At 42.6% G+C, this 24,194-nt stretch overlaps 1 protein-coding gene across 1 annotated transcript; it reads left to right on the forward strand.

Moving 5' to 3' along the window:
• The first annotated feature begins 1,811 nt into the window (after positions 1-1,811).
• On the forward strand, positions 1,812-23,767 carry LOC142159903 (uncharacterized). The gene is given in 7 exon segments (XM_075214764.1): positions 1,812-1,843; positions 14,800-14,898; positions 15,048-15,159; positions 17,276-17,373; positions 17,524-17,635; positions 19,012-20,411; positions 20,413-23,767. Coding segments are annotated over 6 exon segments (2,055 nt in total). The 5' UTR covers positions 1,812-1,843; the 3' UTR covers positions 20,647-23,767.
• The last annotated feature ends 427 nt before the right edge of the window (positions 23,768-24,194 follow it).

Genomic DNA, 24,194 nt, shown 5'->3' on the forward strand with positions numbered 1-24,194 from the left:
CCGCATCGCGTGTCTGTTGATGCAATATTGAGGTAATATTGCATCCACGGAGGGGGGAGGGGCGGCCAGCCCGAACAGGGGTCACTCTGAGCGGCCCGGGGGACCGATGCCCCCCTGCCCAGCCTGCCCCTGTGCACGGTTGAAACTTGACGTTGGTGAGTGGTTTGTCCAAGCAGCATCAGTTGGTGTAGTCAGTGACAGAAAATATGTCAGTGAAACCCTATATATAGTAGCAAACTACATGGTGGCAGAGTAAGCCCCATCTTGTCATGGATTTAACTGGTGCCAGAAAATAAGATCATCCTCATCAGTTCTTCATATAGCGCCACTAATGCCGCACTGTACAGAGAACTCAGTCACATCAGTCCCTGGCCCATTGAAGCTTACAGTCTAAATTCCATAACAAATACACAGAGATACTAACGTCAATTTGTGGGAGGAAACCAGTGCACCCAGAGGAAACCCACACAAACAAGGGAGAACATACAAACTCCACACAGATAAGGCCAAGGTTGGGAATTGAACTCATGACCCCAGTGCTGTGAGGCAGAAGGGCTAACCAGTAAGCCACTGTAAGTCCATCTTATCACGGATATAACTGGTGGCAGCAAGAGTAAGCCCATCCTATCACAGGAGGGCCCTGTGAAACTATTGGTTGGGATGGGATTTATGAGTCTAAGATGGGACCTTGATTATAAAAAAATTAGCATTATGAGTTTGTAAGGTGAGTGATATTAGATTAACAAATAACTTTAAAACTGCAGTTTGTTATTGTATTACTATTATTTCACTGAAAACTAGCGAATTCATTAAGAGGATATCAAGTCAACATTATCAGGCTATAAAGAGGGCATTAATAAGATATCAGGTGAGTAGTATGTAACTTATGAAGTGTGCATTGGGATGCTATGATGTTGGCATTAAAAAGCTATAGAGTGACCATTAAGAGGATCTTCAGTGGATATTTTGAGGCTACAAGATGGGCATTTTGAGGCTATGAGGTGGTCATTATGAAACCTATATTAGGACACTAAGAGGATATTAGTTGAGTGCTATGAGGCTACGTGGTTGGTGTTATGAGGCTACGAATGAGCGCAATGAGGCATTATGTGGCTATGAGGTAAGAAGTATGAAGCTATAAAGCAGGCATTACTATGTGGTGGCCATTATGAGGCTGAGATGGACTTATGAGGATTTGAGGTGGGCATTATAAGACCTTTGAGGCTCCTAGGTGAGCACAATAAGGCTATGAAGTGCTCACAATTAGGAGTGAAGTGGGGCGCATTACAAGGCTACGAGGTGGGAAGTTGGAAGCTGTGAGTTGGGAAGTGCAAGGCTGAAGTGAGAATTAAGAGACTTTGAGATGGGAATTACGAGGTTGGAAATACTGAGGCTGTGAGGGGAGAATTACAAGGATATATGGTGAGTGTCTTGGGGCGGACAAACACTGACCAGTAATGTACATGGATTAATTACACACACATATATATTTAGTATATTATGATTTTAAGAGGCTTATGGCATAAAACATCGCTGAATGACTCTATAAATTATAACATAGTCCATAGATGCAAATAAAACACTGCAGTCCCAGGGAATTGAAAGAAATGATGTCATGTCTGACTCTATGTCTAAGTATCTAACCCTAAATCCCCCCTCCCTCTGTTCTCTACACTCACTGCCTCCTCTGATGTGTTACACACCCGACTTCCGGTCTCTGCGTTCCACCTGCTCTCCGCCCTTTGTATTCCAAAGACCGGAAGTGACAATCATTCGATAGCGACTTCCGGGTGACCGTTGAATAGGAGGAAGTAGAAGAAGACATTGTTGTGTCTGGCAGCAGGTAATGATATTATTATTGTTACTATAAAAGGGGGGCTGACTCTGATGTCACTTTACTGCATGGGGAGCAGATCCCGATGTTGGATTATTATTATACATATGGGGCTGACTCTGATGTCCTTCTGTTATAAAACTAATGGAGCAGGATCTGGGATCATGTGGGTATAATACAGGTGGAGGAGACTCTGGTGTCATGTTGGTATAATACAGGTGGAGGAGACTGGTGTCATGTTGGTATAATACAGGTGGAGGAGACTCTGGGATCATGTTGGTATAATACAGGTGGAGGAGACTCTGGGATCATGTTGGTATAATACAGGTGGAGGAGACTCTAGTGTCATGTTGGTATAATACAGATGGAAGACACTCTGGGATCATGTTGGTATAATACAGGTGGAGGAGACTCTGGCGTCATGTTGGTATAATACAGGTGGAGGAGACTCTGGCGTCATGTTGGTATAATACAGGTGGAGGAGACTCTGGGATCATGTTGGTATAATACAGGTGGAGGAGACTCTGGCGTCATGTTGGTATAATACAGGTGGAGGAGACTCTGGGATCATGTTGGTATAATACAGGTGGAGGAGACTCTGGTGTCATGTTGGTATAATACAGGTGGAGGAGACTCTGGGATCATGTTGGTATAATACAGGTGGAGGAGACTCTGGGATCATGTTGGTATAATACAGGTGGAGGAGACTCTGGGATCATGTTGGTATAATACAGGTGGATGAGACTCTGGGATTGTGTTGGTATAATACAGGTGGATGAGACTCTGGGATCGTGTTGGTATAATACAGATGGAAGACACTCTGGGATCATGTTGGTATAATACAGGTGGAGGAGACTGGTGTCATGTTGGTATAATACAGGTGGAGGAGACTGGTGTCATGTTGGTATAATACAGGTGGAGGAGACTGGTGTCATGTTGGTATAATACAGGTGGAGGAGACTGGTGTCATGTTGGTATAATACAGGTGGAGGAGACTCTGGGATCATGTTGGTATAATACAGGTGGAGGAGACTCTGGGGTCATGTTGGTTTAATACAGGTGGAGGAGACTCTGGGGTCATGTTGGTATAATACAGGTGGAGGAGACTGGCGTCATGTTGGTATAATACAGGTGGAGGAGACTCTGGGATCATGTTGGTATAATACAGGTGGAGGAGACTCTGGGATCATGTTGGTATAATACAGATGGAAGACACTCTGGGATCATGTTGGTATAATACAGGTGGAGGAGACTCTGGCGTCATGTTGGTATAATACAGGTGGAGGAGACTCTGGGATCGTGTTGGTATAATACAGGTGGAGGAGACTGGTGTCATGTTGGTATAATACAGGTGAAGGAGACTCTGGGATCATGTTGGTATAATACAGGTGGAGGAGACTCTGGGATCATGTTGGTATAATACAGGTGGAGGAGACTCTGGGATCATGTTGGTATAATACAGGTGGAGGAGACTGGTGTCATGTTGGTATAATACAGGTGGAGGAGACTCTAGGATCGTGTTGGTATAATACAGGTGGAGGAGACTCTGCCATCGTGTCGGTATAATACAGGTGGAGGAGACTCTGGGGTCATTTTGGTATAATACAGGTGGAGGAGACTCTGGGATCATGTTGGTATAATACAGGTGGAGGAGACTCTGGTGTCATGTTGGTATAATACAGGTGGAGGAGACTCTGGGATCATGTTGGTATAATACAGGTGGAGGAGACTCTGGGATCATGTTGGTATAATACAGGTGGAGGAGACTCTGGGATCATGTTGGTATAATACAGATGGAGGAGACTCTGGAATCATGTTGGTTTAATACAGATGGAGGAGACTCTGGAATCATGTTGGTTTAATACAGGTGGAGGAGACTCTGGGATCATGTTGGTATAATACAGATGGAGGAGACTCTGGAATCATGTTGGTTTAATACAGGTGAAGGAGACTCTGGGGTCATGTTGGTATAATACAGGTGGAGGAGACTCTGGGATCATGTTGGTATAATACAGGTGGAGGAGACTCTGGGATCATGTTGGTATAATACAGGTGGAGGAGACTCTGGGGTCATGTTGGTATAATACAGGTGGAGGAGACTCTGGGGTCATTTTGGTATAATACAGGTGGAGGAGACTCTGGGGTCATGTTGGTATAATACAGGTGGAGGAGACTCTGGGGTCATGTTGGTATAATACAGGTGGAGGAGACTCGGGTCATGTTGGTATAATACAGGTGGAGGAGACTCTGGGATCATGTTGGTATAATACAGGTGGAGGAGACTCTGGGGTCATGTTGGTATAATACAGATGGAGGAGACTCTGGGATCATGTTGGTATAACACAGGTGGAGGAGACTCTGGGATCATGTTGGTATAATACAGGTGGAGGAGACTCTGGGATCATGTTGGTATAATACAGGTGGAGGAGACTCTGGAGTCATGTCGGTATAACACAGGTGGAGGAGACTCTGGCATCATGTCTGTGTAATACAGGTGGAGGAGACCATAGACTGTAAGCTTGTGAGCAGGGCCCTCTTACCTCTCTGTATGTATGTGTTACCCAGTATTGTTTTATTACTATTTGTCCCCAATTGTAAAGCACTACGGAATCTGCTGGCGCTATATAAATAGATGATGATGAGACTCTGGTGTCATTGTAATAAAATTGCACATCAGTGATGTCACCTATTGTTGGTATCAAAACTTGGGAAAAGATAAAGTAGTGATGTTGCCAGTAGCAACCAGTCAGATATTTGCTATCACTTTCTAAAATGTACTAGAAACATGATCGCTATAATCTGATAGGTTGCTATGGGAAACACCTCCATTTTTCTTTTTCACTAGTTTTGATAAATCTGCCCCCACAGGTGACCTTTTGATGCAGGTTGAAACATGTTCAGACATGACTGAGCATACAAGGCCAAGTCTTGACCCCCACTGAGTCCTGGTTCTTACTGCTTTTAAATTTGTGAAAACAATTCACTCAGATGATTCAGTATGGTGGCACAGTGGCTAGCATCGCTGTTTCACTGCAATGGGGAAATGAGAGCAATTCCAACAAAGGCCGTATCTGTGTGGAGTGTTTATGTTCTCTTTGTGTGGGTCTTCTGGATTCCTTGCACACTCCAAAATCATACTGGTAGGTTAATTGGCAAAAAAGACCCTAGTGTGTTTGTGTGTGCTTGTGTGTTAGGAAATTTAGACTGTAAGCTCCAATGGGGCAAGATTCATGTTAATATGAAACTGTTCTTTGTATGGCGCTGCTTAATTTCGTAGCACTATATAAACAATACTATTATATTAGATTAGCCAAAGAATTTTTCAGGTTTTGTCTTTTTTTCAATTTCATACATAATTCTAGAGGAATAAAGTCTCAACAATAATGTAATGCACTCGTAAATGTTGTTTTTTCTAAGGTAGCATAAGATATTTAAATAAATATATTTATGAATAAAAAATAAACCCTCTTTCTTCCATTTTTGAAAGTTGACTGCAATAAAGTGCAAAATCAGGCATTTTCATGTGTTGCTATAACAACACTGACTAAAATTATAAGATCCTATCGATATCCCAAATTTAAATTTAGTAAGGACAATATTTAACTATTAAGGAATAAGCACAAACTTTTTGATAATTTTAAGTCATATGTTTTCTGGAAGTTGATTTTTACGTTTTTGAATCGGTTACCTTGAAATGCTAATTTCCTCAAACATCAAATGAATGACTGTGAAGTTCTAAACTGAATTCGTTTTTTGTATGCTCACAAGTGCCAAAGTTTGTGGATATTCAAATTCTTATAACTAAAAAACTATATGAGATAAAACATGTTTTTATAGATTTGAGACCTTCTCTTCTAGTACTATGTGTGTGCAGAGAATAATAGAAAATGGTAAGGTAATTTGCTTTGGATCACTTGACATGGAATGATGATCAAGTAGTTTGGAGACAAAGGGAAGAGGGATAAGGCGTTTGTTAGAGAGGGAGGCAGGGTCCAGAATAGTATTTTTGAAATTGGAAGAGAGCATGTTTGAAGGAAGAGGAGAAGATACCTGTGCAGAGTGGTAAGTTAAACAGGTTGCCAAGGTGGAGACAGACAATGGGATCCAGGGGACAAGTTGAGGGTGGAGAGGATAGAAGAAGAGTATGGACTGCTTTTTCCATGATGGGGAAGGGGTACTTGGTGGTTTGGATGGATGGGAAGGGGGAGAACTATTGGGTGGCATTGGACACTTGACACAAGGAGATTCCACATCTGATTATTTCAATTATGGAGGTGAAAAAGAAAACAAGGTCAGTGACTTGGAACATGGGGAGGGCAGTGGAGAAATGGCGGCAGGGGTTAGAAGACTGGGAGAAGTTGAGAGACTTGAAGAAGGATAGTTTGTCGAGGGAGAGGCTTTAGGAGGTAATTATGAATTTGAAGTGGAGGATGTCGGCGAGTGAGCGATATGTCTTCCAAAAAAGTTGAGCAGTGCTGGTGCATTTCTTGTAAGAGCCAAGTATATTTGTAGTTCTGAGGTCTGGAAAACTGGAAGCTGGTCTAGGTGGCTGGTGGAGGGAAAGGCATGGTTGAAGAGTTGGACTTCCTGGTCAGGGCAGGGCCAGGGCGGTTTAAGGGAAGGGGAATGATTCAAGCAAGGAGGAGAAGATTTTAGAGTCTAGGAAATAAAGATAGCGTTTAGTGAGAGGATTTGATTGACAGAAGGGGTTCAGGAGGCACGAGAAGATGGCAATTGGAAGGGACGAAAGAGTAGTAGAAATCGGAGGTGTAGGAAGACAAAATCGCATGAGTGAGTGACTGAGACAATGGGTGGGTGAGGAGGGAGAGAAATTTGATGGTGGCATGTTCACAGGGGTTCTCGGTGAAATGGTTGAAGTCTTCCAGGATGATGAAGGGGATGTCTGAGGAGAGTAAGTGGGGAAGCCAGTCTGCAAAGTTATCAAGAACTTGGTTGGTGGGACCTGGCAGGTGGTAGACACATGGATGGGGTGGAAGAGGCGGATAGAGTGAACCTTGTAGAGCGACAAAGACAGTGAGGCTCGAGGGAATGACATTAAATGTGGAAATGAGAGAAAGAAGGATGCCCACACCGCCACCTGGACGGTGAAGTGGGAAGGCTCCCATAGGACAGAGCAGATGGGGAATTGGTGCCAGTGAATGACAGCCAGTGTTCGGTGATGGCGAGGAGGTTAAAAGAGTTGGAGGTTGTGGTTGTAGGACAGTTTGTTGCAGAGAGCATAGGAGTAAGGAAGAGAGTAAGGGGTGGGGGACTGAAACTTGGATGGGGGTGAAGACAGGGAGAAGAATAATCTGGGTGGTCAGTGAGCTCTGGCCTGGGGTCTGGAAGGCTCAGGGTGTCAAGGAAAATCCCGGGCAGACAGTAAGGTCAAGGCTGGTGGCCATCAGTGCAAGAAAATGGTCTGGTCAAATAGTATAGGTTACAGTTTTGATGACCTCAATTGGCTCAGTGATTGAAGCCATCAATACAGGACAATAGCTTGACTAGGAGAAGGCAGGCTGAGCATGGCAGGATAAGCCTCAGTTGTAGGCATCAAACTGGCAAATGTCAGCGATTCTGATGTCAGCAGATGATCCAGTGGGGGTAGGACTCTGGTAGTAGGGCTCAGGAGTGTTTAGCCATCAAGGGGGGGTCTCGTGGTAGGTCTAAGACCACAGGAAGTCGATGAGTGATAATTGGTACTGGAGAGGAGGTCACAGGTACAGTACAGGCCATGAAGTGCAGAGGGAGATTTCATGCTACTAGATTCTGTTGCAGGATCAGGCTGGGGTCTGGAAGCTGCAGGACCTGGTCCAGGTCTGGAGGAGAGCCATAGGCAATGCTACACCAGAGGGCTTTAGGTGGCAGCATGGGCTGGGAAGTGCGAAGGGAGGCCATAGGCAGCAGGATCTGGTCCAGGTCTGGATGTCACAGTGTGAAATTGCAGAGCCCGAGACTGAATGGAAGTGTATTACAGTGCCAAGGACGGGAACTCAGAGAGCGAGTGACTTTCCTCGCTGGCTCCAGGCGAAAGTGAGGTTCAAGGCACTGGTGTCCTGTTATTATAATACAGGTAGAGCAGACTTTGGTGTCATGTTATTATAGTATAATTGGAGCAGAATATGGTATCCTGGTATTATAAAACAAAAGTTCAGACTCTGGTGTCATGTTGTTATAATACAGATAGAGTAGACAATGGTGTCCTGTTATTAGAATACAGGTGGAGCAGACACTGGTATCCTCTTATTATAATACTAGTGGAGCAGACTCTGTTATCCTGTTGTTATAGCAGCTGCTGCAAACAAATATGTACTTGCTGAGTGGTCAGAGAAAGGAGTACAGATAATAGAATTCAATTGTGGATTGAGCTGGGGATGCTTTTATGGGAAGAACACAAACAGATCATGTTTATCTAACAAAGGACTGAGCTCATTGAGCTTAGACTGTTTTCAGGATTTCTTGTTTTACTAAACAATAGAGACTCTTTCAGACAATGCCAGTGGCTGTGAGAGTCTTTAAAGTATAAATGATTATCCTCATGTCAATGCCATACTTACCAACTTTACAATGTTGGTATCCGGGAGCCTGCGGGGGAGGTGGGCGTCATGGGGGGGCGGGCCTCCAAAATCCGTGTCATTTTGGACCCGCCCCCATGACGTCATGACGCAAAATGCGTCATTTGACAGAGGGGGCGGGGCCAAACGCAGCGATTCACCAGGAATCGCGGCGTTTGTGACCTAATTCTGCCCACTTCACTAGGAAGTGGGCAGATCCGGGATTTTGCCACACTCGCCCGGGAGTCCGGGAGACTCTCTCAAAATGCGGGAGTCTCCCGGACATTCCGGGAGAGTTGGCAAGTATGGTCAATGCCCCTCCATTGTGAAATTCCCAGTACATCCGAGGAGGAAGTACACAGAGGAGAGGCGTCCACAACACCCCTGCCTGCTTGGAACAGGTCATGTTATGTATAATAACTCATAACAGGTTGCATATTTATAAGAGCATCTGTAGGGTATTTTTATATAGTTCTTTTCAAGACAGATGGGGGTTTATATTGGTCACATTGTAAAATAAATATGCTTTTACTAGTTGGATAACATTAGAAAAAAATATATACAGTAATATTATAGTAAAATTATAATTTATCAATTTTTCAACTCAACAATGATTATTTTTTAAGGTTATAAAAGGCCCACTAGCAGTAGGTCCTAAAAAGTATTCACCAGTTTCTCGTGTATATTTAAATGCTACATGTTTGTTTGTTTTTTTCTTTTTACTATAGTTTAGATAAAGGTATAGGGCTTGATTCATCAAGGCACGTATCAACCAATTTTAAGCGTATCCGCAAAATAACTCTGCACATGATCAGAAACGGAAGATACGGCGGGTAAAGCAGCCCTCTTCCGTGCAATAGCGCACAGAAAGGACAGTTACTACAGCCTACAATTTAGGAGCAGGCAATGGGCGTTCTCTAGGTGCCACACGCAGCAAGCTCTACGACCGTGGAAGTAACCTTCCACTTCTGCCATGTGCCTCAGCTATGGGACTAGTCTAAGTTGAATCGGCGGCTCTATACAGCGTAAAAAATAAATGTGAAATAAAAATGCATGAGGTCCCCCCCTCCTAATGCTATTAAACATAGTGCTGCCAGCCTAGTGCTGGTTTCCGTGAAATCGGAAGGACAAAAGCGTGGGGTCCCCTCGAATTCAGAAAAACCAGCACTAGGCAAACCAGCCAGGGATGGTGGCACTATTGGAGGACATGGAGCAGGGATCCCCCTGCCATAATGACAACCAACCTCACGCTGTCAGTGAGAAACATGGGAAAGCCCTGCACCCGATATCAAGAGATTCGGGCGCACGCAAAGCCTAAATCCATGCGTGGAATACTGAGCGCGAGTTTCGCTTAGGATGCGTGTTCTAATGAATCAGGCCCATAGAGTCTATAATTGTATGCAAGTGGTTTTTGTTTTTTTTTAAAACTTTTTTGTTCTGTTTGATGTAAATTGTTGCACCCCAACAGGTCAAACCATGAGAGGTTAACCCCTCTGGTGCTGCACGCTGGATAGTTTACAGTGCTGTAGCGCCCATACACCATACATTTATTAATTTACTTGAGTAGATGATTTTACACTGGGTTTAACCCCTTAGAGGCTGCCGCGCTGGGTATATATTATTACATTTTAAACATTAACACACTTGCTTCTGCATGCGGCACTTGGCCCCGGAGCTTTAGCTTTCTCCGGCGCTGGTTATTAACCCTTTCCGGCATCAGAGTCCATTTATAGATGGCCGCTGCACATGTGGCAGCTGAACACTCAGGGACCCGGACACACCCCACCATTTTGTGAAACATCTTGAAACCTGACTCTAACCTCAAACCATAAATAGCCCAAATAGAGATGCACAACAGAGAAGGAGAACAGTGAATGGAAAATGAGGGTCTGGAATGGGAGAGAAGGGGAAGATATGTACGGCACAGAAGAACATATTGCTGAAAAATCCCTTGATATTAATGAACACTTGGTATATCACCTCTTACACCAGGGAGACACTGACAGGCTGATGACCTGCTGTGTGCAGCATAGCTGCAGCTGGTCTCTATAGATCTTATCTACTACTCCTGTCTAGTCCAAGTGGGGGGAAGAGGGGGAGGGAAATGGACAAGGAAAACTATCACTGGTGCTGCTGATGTGCTTGTTCATTTTTACAGGAATAGGGTTAATGTTAATGGGTGGAATGGAAAAGTGGTAATGAATGGGCTGTAGAAGGACATGATGTGTAAGGTTTTATTAGAAGTCATTGGTGGGAGGATCAGGATTGTACAGAAAGCTGTTAATAAATGTGCCCAAGGAGGAAGGAGCGTCAACTACTGGAGCTCAAGAGGAGACAGTGAGTGGAGGGCACTGCACAAGAGTTATCCACTGTTGGGGTGTTGGAATGTGTTGACTGTAGCCGCAAGGATTAAGGGGGTGGTAGGAGGGGGATGAGATGTGATAACTGATGGAGGCTCAAGAAGATCTGAGCTAGTGGTGCATGTTTATAGCCAGGTGTTTGTAGGTGTGCTATGATTTGTCACAGGTGTACGTGTTCTTGTGAATAGGCTAGGGAAGTGATGTGATTGGTGTACTTGTGCTTGAAGGTGAGTCTGTTCTTACATCCCAACATTTTCTCTAATCTTGTTGGCACATAATGTGCATACCGACAACAATGGGGCTTGACCATGCAATTCTGGTGGTATGTCACATCACTTGGGGGCTTGCTTCGTGCTTTAGAAATGGTAGAGCACACCAAATCTCCCTGCCCCCTACTAAAATAACCCCAAAAATACCACATGCACCAGTGTCAGGGTGGCAGTAAATGGGACATACTTCTCCATGTCTACTGCATTCTGAACAACAGGAGAGTCTCTTCAAATTGTGACTCTTCTGCTTGATACTGGGCAGTTGGGAAGAATGGTTTGTTGGGGGAGATGCATTTCCATGATCAGCTGTGTCCATTATAATATCCTGTGGACAGTCACTTTGTATTATTACGATTGTGCAATACATGCTCTGTGTGTATGGACTTGGTGAAATCTTAGAGTGTTGTAGTATTTGGAATAGTAGTCTGCAGGGAATGTGTTACAGTGATACAGATTATGTGCTGACAATGTGACAGGCTCCAACTCTCCGTCAGTGTCACATTGTAGGCTTCAGCAAGAGGATTGGTTGGTGTGTGTAGGGGACCTTTATATAACCCAAGAACCACTGGTTTATCGCATTAATGTATTTCCCCCTTTGCATTGCATTAGTGTCAGGTATATTCTATACTTTTATCTATTTCTGGCACTGAATATAACATCTGAGAGTGAGGGCCCTTTGTTCTTCTACTAACAAGAATTCCTGCATGATTTGATGTGCACCAGTGGTCACAGCTAATAGTGCTGAGTATGTACTAATTACAGCATCCACAGTCCCATCTATCCTATTGCATAGTATTGTATCATATAATACTGCACTATTCAGTCTACACTTCTCAGGCTGGGGGAGGTGGATAAGGGTGACGGAGGTGAGACCACAGGCCCAATGCTTTACTGAAATATAGTCACATATGGATGAGGAAGAAAAGACATGTTACTCCTCTTATTCCTCAGGACTTTCTAGTATGAAATAGTCTCTAAGCAGTCTGTGAATTAACCTGTAACAGTCCTGGGCTGACATCTCCTTTCTCAATACAAGGATATTACTGGTAAGCCACAAAGTGTACTTAATACAGTTTGAAAAGGCGCCAGGCCTCCTGCATGGGTGTGGTACGTTTTTACGATGACCAGATCGCCGATACCAGATACCCCGACAGGAATACTCTGAAGGTGTATTCCCCGGCACACTGGTAATACTGACAGCTGGAAACGGTGACTGGAACCTCTGCCGACGAATGAAGAAGCCGGCAGGTAACAATAACGTCACTTTCAAGCTACACATTATGTTTGCTGTTGTTAACCTGCTATTTTAAGGAAGCGCTTTAGAAAGCCTAATACATTGTACAGGCAGCGGCTCCTTAAAATAGTCTTGCAGTGAAGAGGCTCCCCCCTACCCCCAGCCTTGCAGTGAAGAGGCTCCCCCCTACCCCCAGCCTTGCAGTGAAGAGGCTCCCCCCTACCCCCAGCCTTGCAGTGAAGAGGCGCCCCCCTACCCCCAGCCTTGCAGGGAAGAGGCTCCCCCCTACCCCGAGCCTTGCAGTGAAGAGGCTCCCCCCTACCCCCAGCCTTGCAGGGAAGAGGCCCCCCCCTACCCCCAGCCTTGCAGGGAAGAGGCTACCCCCTACCCCGAGCCTTGCAGTGAAGAGGCTACCCCCTACCCCGAGCCTTGCAGTGAAGAGGCCCCCCCTACCTCCAGCCTTGCAGTGAAGAGGCCCCCCCCTACCTCCAGCCTTGCAGTGAAGAGGCCCCCCCCTACCTCCAGCCTTGCAGTGAAGAGGCCCCCCCCTACCTCCAGCCTTGCAGGGAAGAGGCTCCCCCCTACCCCGAGCCTTGCAGGGAAGAGGCTCCCCCCTACCCCCAGCCTTGCAGTGAAGAGGCTCCCCCCTACCCCCAGCCTTGCAGTGAAGAGGCTCTGTATAACATTGCTCTCAAGGGTCTGGGATGAAGAGGTTCTTATTTTGGGGGGCTCCTGAATTGACAGAACGCTGTGAACTTTTTGTTTATTTTTTTAAACCTATTTTTAGGGGTGCACGATGCAAATAAGCGAATTAAAAGAAAAAAGAAATTAGTCCCGATAGGAGACGTGAGGGGTTCTGGCAATATTATAGTGACATCAATCTTATCTCTTTTAATAAAACATGGACCTAACTGGAGAGGTGAGGGATTCTGGGAAAGTCATAGCTACAACACTCCTCTCTGTTACTAAAACAGGGACTAGCTGGAGATGTGCCCTCTTCAAATTAGAATGTAAGCTCTCTCCTGAGCAGTACCCTCCTTATCCTTTTTTATGTATACATTTATTTTGTTTTTGGAAATTCTATTTATTTGGTACATCGTAAGTAAGACTGGCGCTGGTAACAATTTGGAAACAAACAGCAATAGATGAAATTGAAAGATTGTGAGTAAAGAAACCATATAAATATAACATCACAAATAGAGTAACAGCGGTGCAGAATTTTATCATTTATCGGATGAAAATAAAAAGAGATGGGGGTGGGAGAGGGAAAGGTCAGGAATAAGGAGGATATGGAGGGGGGGAGACCACCGGAGAGAGAGTGCGTCAAATGTTATGGTAGCGAGGTAGAAAAGACCCCAGATCTTTGTTTATTTTTAAAGGTGGAGAAGCGGCTGCTTGTTATAGGGAGCGGGAGCTCAGAATTTGTGGAAGGAAACGGAAGAGTCTCTCTGGACGCTGGTTATGTTCTACATTTCGTATATGGGCCACACAGGTTTGCAGGCAGAGAGGAGTACCAGAGGTGAAGGGTTCTTCCAGATGACAGGTTACTGCACACATGATGTGTCTGAGTAATTTGTGGGAATGTGTGGAGAGGTCAGGAATGGATAAGGGAAGCAACATGTATTTGTTATCTGCGGTAAAAGTAGAGCCAATAACAGCAAAAGCCTGGGAGATGACTGTAGACCAAAAGGATTGGAGTTTGGGACAGCTCCACCAGATGTTCAGGAAAGTACTAGCGTGCTCACAGCAGGTATCAGAGATTTGAGGAACGATACTATGAAGCCTAGAGGTATCATGGTTCTACCTGTGGAGTAATTTAAATGTGTCCTCTTGAATGTGAATAATAATAGAGCATAGAGCACCCACTCAAATATATCAGCCCACTCTTTCTGATCTATAAATTCTCCCAGGTCAGCCTCCCATCTCAACTGAGTATACATTTATTTTGCCTAACTTGTACTGTCCCTATTTTATGTTTGTCCTGTTTTCCCTACTGTCCGGTGCTGCACATAGTAGGGAAAACAGGACAAATAAACGTTTGTCAATACACCGGGTTAAACAGCAGTGAAGAATATATCTAGTGAACTTGAGACAGCAAGAAGCCATCCCTGTGTGTCATGAGGATTGAGCAGGACCCAGAGCCCCATCACGGTGCCTCCAGCTCAGTCACTGATACATGAGAGAGACAATGACCAGAGGATTCTAGAACTCACCAACAAGATCATTCAGCTGCTGACTGGAGAGGTGACTGCTGGGAATGGGACATTATACAGTAACACCAGGAGATGTGTCTGGGTGATGACTGTATCATTGTGTGTCAGGTTCCTATAAGGTGTGAGGATGTCACTGTCTATTTCTCCATGGAGCAGTGGGAGTATTTAGAAGGACACAAGATTAAGGACATGATGATGGAGAATCACCAGATTTGCATCACAAGAGACTTTGGTTTATTGTAAAGGAGAGAGCTATTTTGAGGGTCACCTAGATACACACATCATCTGATAATTACATATAAACAATGTATTCAGTCACTTTGTGTCTCCTACAGATGGATCCAGCAACACAAATACGCCCAGAGAGATGTCCCCGTCCTCATTATTCACAGGATTGTCCAGAGGAAGATCGTAGGATACCACAGAAGTATCAGGTAGATGGAATTTAGGGTCTCCCGAACTTTCACAATTCTAAAGCACTGTATGATCTTTAGCGGCGTCGTATGTGTCTTATACACTGATTGATTCTTCTGAATTATTGAACCCAGACATTGTGTTATTTAATTGTTATTGGGTTATTTAGGGTGAAGATCTGACTGATATTAAGGTAGAAGTTGTAGAGGGAGAAGAAGATACATATGTGAGGGGTGATCAGCGGTGTAAGGAGGAGGAAATCCCTACAGATATCAGCACAGGTGAGTAATAAATACTTATTATAGAAAAGTCACATTCCATGTTCAGTCATTATAACTGTCTTTTATTCTACACTGTCCACCCCACACTCTCATATATATCAGTACAAGGGATGTTGCCATGGTGATTCAATCACTGATCAATGTAATGATATAACATGTGACATTACTTGTGATTCTCTCTGTGCACTATCACGTTGACATTTTCCCTGATACTCCCTGTGAAGTAGTAATAATAATTGTATATGCTGTACTCTATAATAACTATATTCTCCATTTTATTTGAGGCAAGCTGTATACTAGCACTACAACTATCTATGTAATTACATGTAAAGTTATAAGTTATAATGAGTTCACAGTTTGTTTAAGTTAATACACCTTTCCTGACAGTACAGTGTATTTCAAAGGCTTTTTGCAGATCATGGGCAAATCTAATAGGGGAAACAACATATTGCCCAGAAAAACAGTCCTGCTCAAGAGTGTATTGAAGGTTTCTCACCAGCAGACCTAGCTGGAACCAGAGAAACCCACACACTCCTATCATCATTATCAGTTATTTATATAGTGCCACTAATTTTGCAGCGCTGTACAGAGAACTCATTCACATCAGTCCCTGCCCCATTGGGGATTACACTCTAAATTCCCTAACATACACACACATACAGACAGAGAGAGAGACAGACTAGGGTCAATTTTGATAGTAGCCAATTAACCTACTAGTATGTTTTTGGAGTGTGGGAGGAAACTGGAGCACCCGGAGGAAACCTACGCAAGCACAGGGAGAACATACAAACTCCACACAGATAAGGCCTCGGTCAGGATTTGAACTCATGACCGCTGTGCTGTGAGGCAGAAGTGCTAACTACTAGGCCACTGTGCTGCCTCCTCCTCCTCAATACCCTCTAAACAATGGCCTTAGCATTGTCTACTGATAATCCCTAAGATGCTAAGAAAAGAATATCTGGACTTGCTCACTTACAAAGAAAAATGTAACATTTCATTAAAAAGGTGCTAACACTCACAAAGTAAAAATGTCTGCACTTTGAAGGGATCACCATGAGCTGGTGAACATGATTTGTGGGGTTAAGAGGACAGATGGGACTTTTGAAGATGATATCTCCTCTTATCATAAAGCAGTAGAGATACAGATAACTTACATCCACACTACTCACCCTCATTTTGACAACTTAGAAACAGGCACTGGCAGAACAATATTAGTGTGTGAGGGCTTCCTAAATCTGTGGACCTGGAAGGCTTGTACTCTTCTTATTCAGCATCTTTAACTCCCTATAAAACCAGACGGCCATTACATAGACTGTTATTGACTTATTCCACAGATTGCTTCAGGTTAGGAGATATAATAACCAAATTATGTTATATGGCCTGGTGAGATGGAGGAGTGCAACCTTCAGCTGTTTCCACCAGATTATGATGCATTGAAGGGCTATTCAACAATGAACAGGGTGTCTGTAATTTGATATCTTGTGTTGGTACAAACCTGAACCACGCTCTAAAGACCTAGTGGGAAGAGTATTGACTTAAAGGACTGCTATGTAAATGGCACCACACAGACGTCCATTCTCCTATTGGAATAGCTTATTTGAGGAGAAAACCCAAACATCACAGGGATCACATTAGGCCCTATTCACCATAAAGTTGTAGCTTTTGTAGATGACCTTCTTTTCTCTATTACTTTGCCAGACATCTCTATCCCCAGCCTCATACAAGAACTGTATGCTTTTTAAAAGCTCAATTACATTTAAACCCAAAGTCCAAGCTTTTAACAGTATCGTTCAGCTTCTCATGTTTCCTCTGTGTCCTCTTTTTACTTCATTTGGTCCAGGCAGTCAGTGAAATACTTGGACACACAGATATCATGTGACCTCTCCCAACTTTATACTGTACATTTCCTACTCATACTGAGGCCGATCTTCTCAAACCGCATCTTCACAGAATTACTTGTGGTTAAAGTGAGAGCTCTTCCATGACTTCATTGCATTTTCCAGATGGATCTTAATATCTGGTTTTCCAGTATAGAGTAATTCCTGCTTTCCATGTCAGGCTATGGGGTGGTTAGATTATATAACCCATGTACTCAGTCACTGTGTGTCTCCTACAGATGGATCCAGTAACCTAAATACCCCAGAGAGATGTCCCCGTCCTCTTTATTCATTGGTTGGTTCAGTGGAAAATCCCAGGATCCCACAGGAGTATCAGGTAGATGGAATTTAGGGTCTCACCAAATACCAAATTGACTTTTCACTATATGATCTGTAGAAGAAGCAGAGTGTGTTATACACGGATATTCTACTGTTTACTCTTAACTAATTAATTTATTAATGTGTTATTGTTGTATGGTTTAATTAGGGTGAAGATCTGACTAATATTAAGGTAGAAAACATAGAGGGAGAAGAAGAGACGTACGTGAGAGGTGATCAGCAGTGTAAGGAGGAGGAAATCCCTACAGATACCAGCACAGGTGAGTAATAAACATTTAATACAAAGAAGTCACATTTATTCTACACCCTCACTGCAAACTAATAAGGAAAAATTGTGTCTAAGGTGTGGGAGTCAGGAGCCATCAGCCCCTATTAGATACCTGTTCTCCTCCTCCCATCATTTCATTGGCTAAGAGATGTGACCAGTCTCCTCCCAACAGTCTGTCGATTTTCATAAATCAGTACAAGGGACGTCACCATAGTGATTCAATCACTGATCATTGGGATGAGACCGTATGTGACATTACCCATGATCCTCCATATGAACTATCATGTGACATTAATTCTAATGCTCCCTGTACACTATCACATGCAAAATTACCTATTATCTTCCTTGTGTAATTATATATGATTGCTAGTTTCTCAATATGTATATACTAACACTGCTATACTAAAGCAAAGCAACACGGATTTCCCCGCACCCTAAGATCACACACGCCCCATTACAACACTCACTTCACACATATTTTACTTCTCAAACACACAGATATATAACCACACACCCACACGCAATTTTTGGCAAATCCTCTCAAATCTCTGTGGTTGATGCTCTGTACTGTCGCTCTTCATCTTCTGATCTGTCTCTGTATCCTGCTCTGCCCTTATGCTTTCTGCTAATGTTGCCCGTCTGTGCCCTGCTCCTTTCTCCTACTTTGTCCTGATACTCTCCTCCGCTCTCTGCTGGCATCATTCTGTGTTAATAGTTCCCTCTTTGCTGTCTGTCTGTGTCCTCCTCCCCTGTACTGCTCTGTTCTGCTGCTCTCCTTCACTTTCCTTACATGTCTACACCAAATCTTCAGCCTAAATTAGTAGCTTGACTCTGGCTGCGGGGATATTCTACCTGAGCTTGAACAGAGGGACATATAGAGGCAGCTTAATTGTTTTGTTTTGCTCCCTGTGTGTCCACCTGGAGAACTTTGAATAGCATAGATAGTACGTGCAGCTAATCTAACCAATGTATACCCTGCTTACTAGGCTCCAGTGTTTGTGTGTGAGGACAATGTCTGGATGAGCATTGTGGTTGAACAAAGTCACTGAGTAATGAGTTTCCCTGTCCTATGATCCAGGCTGAGCAATATGAGCTTGGGGAATGTTACTCCCAAATTCTGCATTTTAGCTGGACTTGTCCAATGTGACTGTGCAATCTGCAGTCACTGTGTCTGTTTCTATGCAATGTGCCTGGTAATGTGGTTGTGGTATTTCAAGCTAATGTTTTATCTGTTTAAAAAAAGAGCCATATTTGCTGTTTGCACATTTAGAATGGAAATTGAGGTTGAAACTGAATAAATTAAACTCTGTAATAGTAGCAAATGGAAAATTTTTTTTTTACTATTCTATTCATTTATTTTATTTCCAGCAGATGGACAGAAAAGCAGGAATGCCTCGGAGGGATGTCTCATTTTGTCATCAGATTTTAAAACAGAAGATAATAAGATCACAATAGATTATTCAGCAGAAAAGCACATTAACCTAAATATACAGCCACTAGACAGTGCAGATATATTATCTGATACCTCTAATCATGAGGAATGTTCTCCTGACAACTCAGATATTACTAAACATAGTACTGCTCATACAGATGATCAAATCTTTCCTTGTTCTGAATGTGGCAAATGTTTTATTCATCTGTCAATCTGTACTAGACATCAGAAAACTCACACAGGTGAGAAACCATTTCCATGTTCTGAGTGTGGGAAATGTTTTACAAATAAATCGATTCTTATTGAACATACAAGAATTCACACAGGTGAGAGACCATTTCCATGTTCTGAATGTGGGAAATGTTTTACACATAAATCTGCTCTTGTAAAACATCAGAAAATTCACACAAGTGAGAAACCATTTATTTGTTCTGATTGTGGGAAATGTTTTACACATAAATCAGGTCTTGTTGAACATCAGAGAATTCACACAGGTCAGAAGCCTTTTTCATGTTCTGAGTGTGGGAAATGTTTTGCATATAAATCAGGTCTTGTTATACACCAGAGAATGCACACAGGCGAGAAACCATTCCCATGTTCTCAGTGTGGGAAATGGTTTACACAGAAATCAGGCCTTGTTGTACATCAGGGAATTCATACAGGTAAGAAGTTTCCATGCCCTGTGTGTGGGAAATGTTTTACACACAAATCTACTCTTGTAAAACATCACAGAAATCACACAGGTGAGAAAACATTTCCATGTTCTGAGTGTGGGAAATGTTTTACACAGAAATCTGGTCTTGCTACACATCAGAGAATTCACACAGATGAGAAGCCATTTCCCTGTTCTGAGTGTGGGAAATGTTTTACACAGAAATCAGGTCTTATTACCCATCAGAGAATTCACACAGGTGAGAAGCCATATCCATGCTCTGAATGCGGGAAATGTTTTATAGAGAAATCAGGTCTTGTTACCCATCAGAGAACTCACACAGGTGAGAAACAATTTCCATGTTCTGAATGCGGGAAATGGTTTACACATAAATCAGGTCTTGTTGAACATACACGAATTCACACAGGTGAGAAACCATTTCGATGTTCTGAGTGTGGAAAATGTTTTACACATAAATCAGCTCTAGTTGAACATCAGAGAATTCACACAGGCGAGAAGCCATTTTCCTGTTCTGAGTGTGGAAAATGTTTTACACAGAAAACAGGTCTCGTTGAACATCAAAGAACTCACACAGGTAAGAAACTATTTCCATGTTCTGAGTGTGGAAAATGTTTTACACAGAAATCAGTGCTTGGTAGACATCAGAGAACTCACACAGGTGAGAAACAATTTCCATGTTCTGAATGTGGGAAAGGTTTTACAAGGAAATCAGGTCTTGTTGAACATCAGAGAATTCACACAGGTGAGAAACAATTTGCATGTTCTGAGTGTGAGAAATGTTTTACACAAAAATCAACTCTTGTTAATCATCAGAGAATCCATACAAGAGAAAAGCAATTTCAGTGAACTGATTGACACAAAACTGTTGCAGCAATCTAAATATTGTGAACGCTGTTGATAATAATAACATAAATTATAAAAACATGCATAAATACATTGACATGACGTTTTTTCAAAGGTTTATTTATATCATTGAGCTGTGGAGGGCAATTTAAAGTTCCAGGCACATAGTATATTATGTAATAATTTAATTCACATCTAGAGACATAATTGAAATGTGTGTTATGAACTGGAACAGATCACTTGTGTGGAACCTATTGAAGTTTACTTATTACTGTGGAGAGTAATCTAAATAGAATAACAGAACACATTGTTGTTACATACAGTCATTGGTAATACATAATCACGACAATGGACTGGAGGTATAATATGGATCTGGGACACTGTTACATTATTTGTAATTAGTTCTGTAATCTCTTACTATCTCACTGAGATCATTTATGAAACTACAAAAATGTGGGTCTACAGAACATATGTAAGTTTGTGATGCTGTGTGGGTAATTTTGTACAAATGCACCCAATTATACAAGTACGCGTGGGGCTTGGTGGTTGTAGATGCATCTGTAGGGATGCAAACCTTTGCTCCTTATGGATCCAGTCGTGTATTGTGCCAGCATGTGCAATGTTTAAATGAGGTTCAAATGGACAGTGCGTCTTTACGATGACCTCTCCAGGTTAACGGATGGCTGCAGGGCCTTTATTCCCCTTTGCAAAAGATCTTGAATTTTACACATGCTTAGAGGTGGCAGAGGACAGTCCCATGTCTATATTTTAATGTAACTACTTTTGCACCTTCCAGGCACAATTAATAAAAAAAACAACAACACAGTGATAGGAACATAAATACACAACAAAATAAAAACACAAATGTAACAATTAGTAAATAGATTCCTGAAGATTACATTGATCCAGAGGGTGGTATTGCATTAGTAGCCAGGATTTTGCAGCATAGTTTTTACTCATCCCACCATACACATTTATATCTTAGCTCCTAAAAGCAATATGTTACTCTGTATGTATGTGTCCACTAGGTACATAAATAGACATATTGTTTATAAGTAAATACTTTGTGGCTTCACTTTCCAGGTAGTAATAATCTCTCTCACTCTTTGGACTTGATTCACAAACTTAAGGGCATTTGTTTAATTGACATGTTGACGGCTCTTTTCATTTACATATTGGACAAGTTATTGGTGTTTAGATTACATGGTGCACAGTAAACTGACGGCTGCCTGTCTCTGACTTGTTGTAAAACATTTAAACGCTTCAGACTCCCAGTATCCAGGAAGCATGGATGGTTTCTGAGGAATTCCCGATTTGACTATACATGGGAGGGCATGTTTGATTAGGAAGAGGTTGGACCTTTGCCCACAGATCCAACCTTGATAGACACTCTGGTAGAGTATGGTTGAAAAGGCAAAAAATACTTCACAAACTGCAATGTGGACAATTCTAACTTTATTAAAAGCACAAACTTAAACCACACTCCATTATGGATTACGTCACATAGACACACATATATCTCACAGTGGTGTGAGGGGATTTACTAGCTGTGACGTACTAAATGGTCACCAACTGCCCAGAGCCAGCAACTAGCTCAGTGTCTGTGATTACCAACTGTCTGGAGCCCGGAACTAGCTCAGTGTCTGTGATTACCAACTGTCTGGAGCCCGGAACTAGCTCAGTGTCTGTGATTACCAACTGTCTGGAGCCCGGAACTAGCTCAGTGTCTGTGATTACCAACTGCCCAGAGCCAGGAACTAGCTCAGTGTCTGTGATTACCAACTGCCCAGAGCCAGGAACTAGCACAATAACTGTATCCTGCAGCTAAGAACGAGCGCAGTAGGTGTATCCATGAAGATGTATCGCCAACAACAGCCACAATTGTTATTCTGCTACTATATATAAAAACTTTGCCCTCAATTAGGCAGAATCATTTTTACCTTCTGTTTTTATGTTGTATATTATTTGTATTCCCTCAATGTACAGCGCTGTGTAATATGTTGGTACTTTATAAATTAAACATGATATTACTAATCAAGCAGTGGATGTAGCCATGTGGTGGCTGAAACAACATCCATGGAAATACTGCCTATCAATTCACTGGGAACCAATGACATTACTGAGATACTTCATGAATTGATTGGCTGTATTCTAAAGAATGTCCACAACGTGTCGGTGACCATTGTGCTTTAATTGATGTGACCAAGTTGTGGTACAGTTGTGGCCAAAAATATTGGCATCCTTTCATGTTTTTTTTTAAATAGCTCATAATTTCCTCTAAGCATAAGTTGAAATTAACAACAGTACTTGGTCTCCACAATTTTTTATCTGTTAATATTACAGAACCTTTTTCTTCATCTGAATTTAATACTGTAAAACCTTTTATATCACAAAATGAAAGGAAATAGCATTGACAAAATTGTTGACCTAAAATTTGGTATTACAGCCTTTTGTCAAAATTACTGTTAAGTAACCAACTGATTCCTATAGCCATTGATGAGCTTCCTGCACCTCCCTACTGGCAGTTTGGCCCAATCTTGTGCAAACTCCTCCAGTTCTCCCAGATGTGATGGGTGTCTTCTCCCAGTTGTTGTTTTCATATGTTCTCACAGATCCCACAGGTGTTCTATGGTATTTATAGCTGGAGTCACTCCTGGACACTTCAGGACAGTCTAGTGTCTTGTCTTGAACAATTTCTGGGTGCTCTTTGAAGTGTGTTTGGGGTCATTGTAATGCTGAAAAGCCTAGGACTTTTGATGGATGCCCAGCTTTCTAACACTGGTTTCAACATTGCACCAAAATGGCCTGGTATTCTCCAGGTTTCATGATGCCATGCACATGTTCAAGGTACCCAGATGAAGCACCACAACCCCATAAAATCACTGAACCTCCACCGTGTTTGACTGTCGGGAAGGTGTTCTTTTCTTTGAAGACTTCATTTTGCTTTCTGTGAACGGGGGTGCTGTGCTTCACCAAAAAGCTCTAATTTCCAGAGGGCAGTCTCCCCGAAGGAATTTGGCTTGTGTTTTGGTAAACTAGTTGGATTCTCTCATGTCTCTCAGCAATGGGGGCGTCCTACCATATAACCCCTTTTCATTGAGTTGACGAAGCATAGTGTGATTTGGCACCTTGGGGTAAATGTATCAATCTGCGGGTTCTTCAACACCCGCGTGTTCAGCCTCTTCCGCGATTAAATTTCAAGCGGCGCTGCATTGTAAAGGGTTAACTTCCCTTTACAATGCAGCGCCGCTTGAAATTTAATCGCGGAGGAGGCTGAACGCGCGGGTGTTGAAGAACCCGCAGATTGATACATTTACCCCCTTGTGTCTGAAGGTCAGCTTGAATGTGTCTAACTATTTTTAACTACCTGCTTATTGTGGAATTCGCTAAGACTTAGTACATTTTTCTGCTTTTCGTATTTTACTTCACAGCAAACCAAAGCAATACATATGTAGATATCAAAATAGTTTTTAAGTTTTAACAATTTTCTGGAGGAAATGGTGAAAAATCTGCAAGGGTGCCAATATTTTTAGCCATGACTGTATGTAATACATTAAACATTAGAATTAAGTTCATTGCTGACCTTTCTTTTATGACTCCTAT

Source organism: Mixophyes fleayi, chromosome 6 (assembly GCF_038048845.1).
Source record: "Mixophyes fleayi isolate aMixFle1 chromosome 6, aMixFle1.hap1, whole genome shotgun sequence".
NCBI lineage: Eukaryota > Metazoa > Chordata > Amphibia > Anura > Limnodynastidae > Mixophyes > Mixophyes fleayi.